At 33.3% G+C, this 6678-nt stretch overlaps 1 protein-coding gene across 1 annotated transcript; it reads right to left on the bottom strand.

Moving 5' to 3' along the window:
- Positions 1 to 3398: 3398 nt before the first annotated feature.
- Positions 3399 to 6624, bottom strand: LOC113766308 (cytochrome P450 71A2-like). Its single transcript, XM_027310514.1, has 2 exons — positions 5704 to 6624; positions 3399 to 4088 (listed from the first exon to the last, which is right to left on the bottom strand). The coding sequence occupies exons 1-2, from the start codon at positions 6622 to 6624 to the stop codon at positions 3477 to 3479; spliced, it is 1533 nt and encodes a 510-aa protein (XP_027166315.1). The 3' UTR covers positions 3399 to 3476.
- Positions 6625 to 6678: the final 54 nt, after the last annotated feature.

Below are 6678 nucleotides of genomic sequence, written 5' to 3' on the forward strand. Positions count from 1 at the left end.
TGCATCAAAATTTCTGGCCTTTATTAGTGACATTTTTGCGACAATTTTATGTCGCAATAACATTACTGGAATTTTTTGCAGTGCATTTTTGTGCCGCAAGTAGAGTTGTGACACTCAAACTAGCATCACAAAAAGCGATGCAAATACATGCGCCACATCGCAATGCAAATACATGCGGCACATCAAAAACTTACGTTGTTTTCTTTTGTAGCGGCTACTTTTGTGACACATTTGCATTCTGTCGCTTTTGTGCCGCAAAAAGGTTTTTACGGTGCTTTTTGACTTTTTGCGGCATAATTCTGGCGTCGCAAAAAGACAATTTTCTTGTAGTGAATTAACCTTCAAGATAGGTGGCAGAGGACCGTAAGTTGCATACAGTATAAGATATGACTTTCAAGTTATGTGTCTTTAAAATCTTTCATGAAGCTAAAACAATTGTGATTATGTTTACTTTTATTCCTTTGTATGATTCGAAGGGAAATGAAGACAGCCCATTTTTTTAAACCGTACTAGGACAGAAAATTACACTAGATTAAGAATTTGAGCAAATTTATGTATGTGGTGTAGTATAATCATTGGCGTGGGCAGTGATTATATGGCCAAGAGATGTATCCCAAGTATTTTGATTGCAGAAATGAAAGACATGTATGTTCTGATTTTCAGCTTTACTCAAAATGCTTTATCTCTGTTTGTTGCGAGAGAGGCATTGTGAAGGATGAAGGATCATAATTTTCTCTTACTTTTAATTGTCAAAGCCTTTAACTGATGCAACACTGTATGGACATCGAGATATATGCAGGATCCTGGAAGTCAATAGAGGCAAGGACTCGACCAATGATCATTCCATGGTAATAATGATAAATTTGCTTTAGTCTTTTTTGAGGGTTTGATAAATAAATTTCGATTCAAGGCTACATGTGTTTTTACTAATGCTTTTTTCAGATTAAAAAGTTATCGATCTCTCCATCAAGCAAAAACTTAAAGAGAGTTTTTAGACTAGGAATAGTTGACTTTAACCACATGGGATATTAACAGCCGTACTAAGTATTTTTTGGAGTCCTATAATTGATTCACATTATATACTATGGTAATATTTCTGTAACATATAATGCAGACGATCCGCCGTGAAGAAGATTCATATGAGGTGAATATTGACTTGTCTGAACTGAATTTGCAGCATTCATCAATGATTGAACAGGTAAAGAGTATGAGCAGCAACCCATCCTAGCTTACTGAGCTCCAAATTTGCAATGAATTATCTGATAAATGGGCTTTGATTTCAATATCTATTTACTGACTTAGTTCTACATATACATCTTCTGTATCGGTATTATTGAGTGCATGTCTTTGCCCAAGAGTTGGTAATCTTACGCCTGTCGATAATATTTTTGTTTAACATATTTTTTGACATTATTTGCAATTTTTAGAATATTAGATGCTTTAAAATTTGCGTCTCACTGAGACCGTGACCGATATGTCGAAACCGATGTAGAACGGTCCGGGTCACGATCGCGACTGCAACTTTGAACCATGGTTGTTGCGGCTTTGACTGACAATGGAAATCTTCCTGCTTATAGAACTTTCACATACGATCGCGACTGCAACTTTGAACCATGTTTGTTGCGGCTTTGACTGACAATGGAAATCCTCCTGCTTATAGAGCTTTCACATACAAAGAGTTCTGTAGCACATTCTTTGGGAAAGCTGGTTGCAATGCTCCAAATGCTCTAGGATGCTTCAAGAATACACCAGAATGACGAGAAATTTCCAATTTTGTGATGAATTTTAAAAAAATTCTACAAAAGGGGTGATTTTGGTGGGATATTTCGTAGGAGGGTTTTCGCATTCCGCGAATGCGAGCTCTACTTATTGAGTACAGCTCTATTGAGCTCGCATTCCGCGAATGCGAGCTTAAGTATAATTTAAATTTTTTTGCTTTTTTTTTGGGAGCTAGAGAATTTTTTCCAGAAAATAGTAAGAGCTAAATGCGAGCTCCTAAATGTTTTTTTAAAAAATTCTTCAAATAGCTCGCATTTGATAAATTTGACCTCCAAAAATGGTATTTAATTTTTTTGTTAGATTTCGCATTTATAAGTATGACTTTCAGAAAATTAAATTCAAACTTGCTAGAAAAAAAAATTTAAAATGAAATTTACGAGCTCCCAAAAAAATGTAAAATTAACTATAAATGTTGTTTGTTTTGTAGAATTTGTCTTTACTAAAATGCTATCGGTAGTAAAATCTTATTTTAAAAGCTCTACTAAAATCTTATATTTCGGAGAAATGTTAGAGAAATGTTATTTAAAAATCTGTAATTAGCAGAGGAATAAATTTTTTTTATTTTAAAACTTGCACGTGCCTAAAGTCATCAAATATGTGCTCTAAAAAAAAACATATTTCTTTTATATTAAAAAAAATTGGTAATTGTACGGTTATTATAATACATTTAAATGGTGGAAAAAGTACACATGCATAGTTCTTTCTATCTATTTCATATATCAATGTAAAAATAGAATGAAATTGTTAACATGTAAGGTGTTGACTATATTTTATGAAAAAAAAACTAACTTTTTTTCCTTTTTTATGAAATAAATTTTTTTATATCAAATTCTAATTTTCCTTTGTTATTAATGAATCGTATTTATTTGTTGACACCGATGAATATTAGTTATAAGAATGTAATAGTTAATAGTCATTAATATCTGTTACAATTTCAACTGTAATTTTAGAAATTTCATAACGCAATGTTATTTTAAAAAATTATATAAGTTATTTTTATGAAGTGCATGTTATTTGTTTGGTAGTTGAAAAGGAAAAGAAAAAGAAATTCCATGGAAAGCTCACTGCAGTGACCTCGCATTTCCGGAATGCGAACACCCCATTTGTAGAAAAACCTGCAAAAATTAAACTAAAAATTAAACCTGCAAAAATTAAACACCCCAGTTGTAGAATAAGTTTTTTTTTTCATCATAAACTAAGAATTCACCCCAGAATGACCATGGCGTTTGTATGAAAAGATTGGGTGACATGAAATACTGCCAATCATAGTTATGTTTTCCTGAGTATGTAAAATTGGACTGGCAGAAAAATTTTATGTAAATTATAGGTCTGATGTAAAATATGCATGTTTTCAAGTAAATGTTCTAAAGGTCAATCTTGCTTAGTTAATTTCTTCCGTACCAATGTTGAACAAGTCATGAAGTTTACTTGAATCAATGTATTACCATAAGAAAGGTAAATTTGTGTCGGTATATAAGAACGGTAATATACATATGATTGAACCCACGATAAGCACACCCAAGAGAGGGGTTGAGGCACTACAAAATTCTAACATTATCAGTGAACTAGATATACCTTAATTAGCATTATCAATTTAAACTTTTGCAAACAAGAACCCATTACCATAAATTACTTGCAAGAACTTCACTAGAAATGAAACAAAACAAGTAAAGATGAAAACATCATAAACAAAGACATTAGAAGGAATATGGTGTGGCAATGGCATGCAGAGGAAGTTTTCTGTGGATCGTGACACCAGGTGCTTCAGTCATATCCAAATCGTTTGGTTTGATTCCATCAGGTAATGTAAAGTTAAATTTGTTGACCAGTTTTGCCAATGCAAGTTCATTTACTGATATGGCAAAGTAGATACCCGGGCAAATTCTTCGTCCAGCACCAAACGGAATTAACTCAAAATTCAAACCACGAAAGTCTAAACTGGAATCCAAAAACCTCTCAGGTCGAAACTCCTCAGGGTTCTCCCATAACATGGGATCTCTTGCAATTGCCCAAGCATTCACAAATACTTGTGTGCTCTTTGGTATATCATACCCCATTACTTTGACGTCTTGAATTGATTCTCGAGGAACCAATAATGGAACTGGAGTATGAAGTCGTAGAGTTTCTTTAATCACTGCTTTTAAGTACTGCATTTTCTCCATATCATCTCGAGTTATTTCTGGTTTTCCTTGAGTCACTTCTCTTACCTCAGCCTGCAATTTCTGCAAGATTTCAGGATTCTTTAGAAGTTCTGACATTCCCCATTCCATAACTGAATGTGTTGTATCAGTTCCAGCACCAAAGACGTCCTAAATAATGGAATCAAAGAAAGTGTTGGATTAGAACATGTTTCGATTACACAATGACAATAAGCCATTATTTCTATTATGTACCAATCCAACTCTATTCAAAACCATGTAGTAAACAGTTGATGGGTTCAAACATATATATGAATATTTAAATAAGTTGAGCTCAGATTTGTCGAAGCTTGACTGACAAAACCAGTTAACGCTCCCGCTTACAACCTTCAAGACTCTTGAAGGTTATGAGTCGTACGACTACGGGTGTCAATTGGCCTTTATCAGTCGGGGTTTGATAAGGTTAAACTCAAGGGATAATTTCAGAAACCTCCCCTGACTTTTTTGAGAATTTCACTAGCTTTTCTTGAAGTTTGTAAAATTACACAAATCTTTTCCGAGGTTAAGGTTTTGATAACACAATTAGTCCAATTAGAAAAAGTAACATTACAAAAGTACTTTAAGGAGAGGGATGAAACTTTTATTTTATAAATACCCCTTATGCATGTATATAAGTTGTATTAGTAAAAGAATAAAAGTTAAAAATAATTAATACACACATTTCATCACTCAAAAAGTTCACATTTAATAAATTAAACAACACAAAAAAACAAAAAAACAATAATAATGATCACAAGATTTAACAAAATAGACTAGTCATTTCTTTTGACTTGATGTTTGCTATGATTCTTATGATTTTCAATAGAAAATTTTTTCAAAATTTTCATTTCTTTTCCCTCCATTCTCCTTTATTAATATCTAATGATTAAATAATTAGAGCACTAATTAACTATTAATGACTAATTAATGAAAATAACAGTTTAAAATTTCTTTAATAATAAATGATGACTTGTATTTATAAAATAACATCAATTGATATACCTAATGCAGGAAGGAGGGAAAAGAAAGGCAAATTTGAAAATTTTTAATATTATAACAATTATTGCAAATATCATGTCGAAAGAGATGACTATTCTGTTTTGTTGAATCTTGTGATCATTAGTGTAGTTTTGTTCATTATTTGTATTGTCTAATTTATTAAATGTGAACTTTTTGAGTGGTGAAATATATGTATTAATTGTTTCTAACTTTTAATTGTTATTATTCTTTTACTAATACAACTTATACACATGCATAAGGGGTATTTATGGAATAAAAGTTTCATCTCTCTCCTTAAAGTACTTTTTGAATGTTATTTTTTCTAATTGGACTAATTTTGTTATCAAATCTTAACCTTAGGGGAGATTTGTGTAATTTAACAAACTTCAAAGGAGGCGAGTGAAATTGTCAAAAATCTCAAGAGAGGTTTTTGAAATTTTCCCTAACCTCAATGCACTTATATATTTATACGTTTCAGTGATCAAGACAGGTAAAAGATTTAGAATTTGGTGCAAGTTCGATTGTGATTTATGTGTGGTACAGTTGTTAGTTTCTTACATTATTTGATTTATACTAATGTAGCTTACATAAATATCACTCGTGTACACCAATTCAGTGATATAATTTTATACCAAGTTTAAAAAAATAAAAATAAAAGCACCGTACATAACCACACTAACATCAACCATACTTGCCTCAATCCCCAAGATTTTACTACCAATATAAATAGATGGAGAGTGAATTTTACCAGGATGATAGCTTTCATAGCATCTCGGTCAAGCGCAAAGCCGATGGTGTTTGCCCTTTTAATCTCAATCATGATATCCACAAAGTCTTGGCATCTTGCCTCAGAAGTATAGTCACTTTCAGCCTCACCTTTCCTCTTATTAATGTGCTCTTCTATCACGCCCTCAAGAAATCCATCGATCTGTTTAACCGCTTTCTCCATTTTAGAGTCCAAACCATTGAAGCGATTAACCCACGCAAGCCAAGGAATATAGTTTCCTACATCAAAACAACCTAGTAACTCAACAAATATCCTCAGATACTCCATACTTTTCCTTCCATTTTCTTCCTCACTATACTTCCTCCCCAAGGCAACCCTGCAGATTATATCGTTTGTGAGAGTTAAAAACATGTCACTTAAGTTTACAGGTGAGGAGGAACACGTTTGGCTGATCTTCTCGATCATGTGTGACGTCTCTTCTTCTCTGACATGTTGAGATGACTGAAGCCTTTTGTTACTCAAAAGATGAAGCACAGAAATACTTTTCACTTGTCTCCAATACTCACCATATGGCGAAAAAGCTATGTCCTTGCTTCCGTACAAAAGTCTATGTGCGATGCTCGATTTAGGCCTGTTTGCAAAGAATAAATCATGGGTTTTCATGATCTGGCAAGCTGCATCAGAGGAAGAGGCAACCAGCGCTGCCTTGCTTCCCAGACGAAGTAGCATGAGCGGACCATATTTTCTTGACAATAATTGGAGGGAACGGTGTGGAAACAGGCCAAGTTGGTGAAGATTGCCAATAATTGGGAGCTTTGGTGGAGATGGTGGTAGCTTTTTCTGGGGTTTATAAGCAACAAAAAACCATTTGAGAAGGGATAGAAGGAATATAAGCAAGGAAAAATTTGAGAAGAATGAAAGATCAAGATTGATCAGAGCCATGTGCTATATGATCATGTATTTGACTAGTAATGGTGTTCTCTTCTTATACTGCGT

This window comes from Coffea eugenioides, chromosome 3, assembly GCF_003713205.1.
Source record: "Coffea eugenioides isolate CCC68of chromosome 3, Ceug_1.0, whole genome shotgun sequence".
NCBI lineage: Eukaryota > Viridiplantae > Streptophyta > Magnoliopsida > Gentianales > Rubiaceae > Coffea > Coffea eugenioides.

Bases quoted from the DNA above. Each gene is read 5' to 3' on its own strand.
- LOC113766308 (XM_027310514.1), bottom strand. From the start codon at position 6,624: ATGGCTCTGATCAATCTTGATCTTTCATTCTTCTCAAATTTTTCCTTG. The intron at 4,089-5,703 runs GTAAAATTCACT...TCCATTATTTAG, and splicing joins CTATGAAAGCTATCATCCTG to GACGTCTTTGGTGCTGGAAC.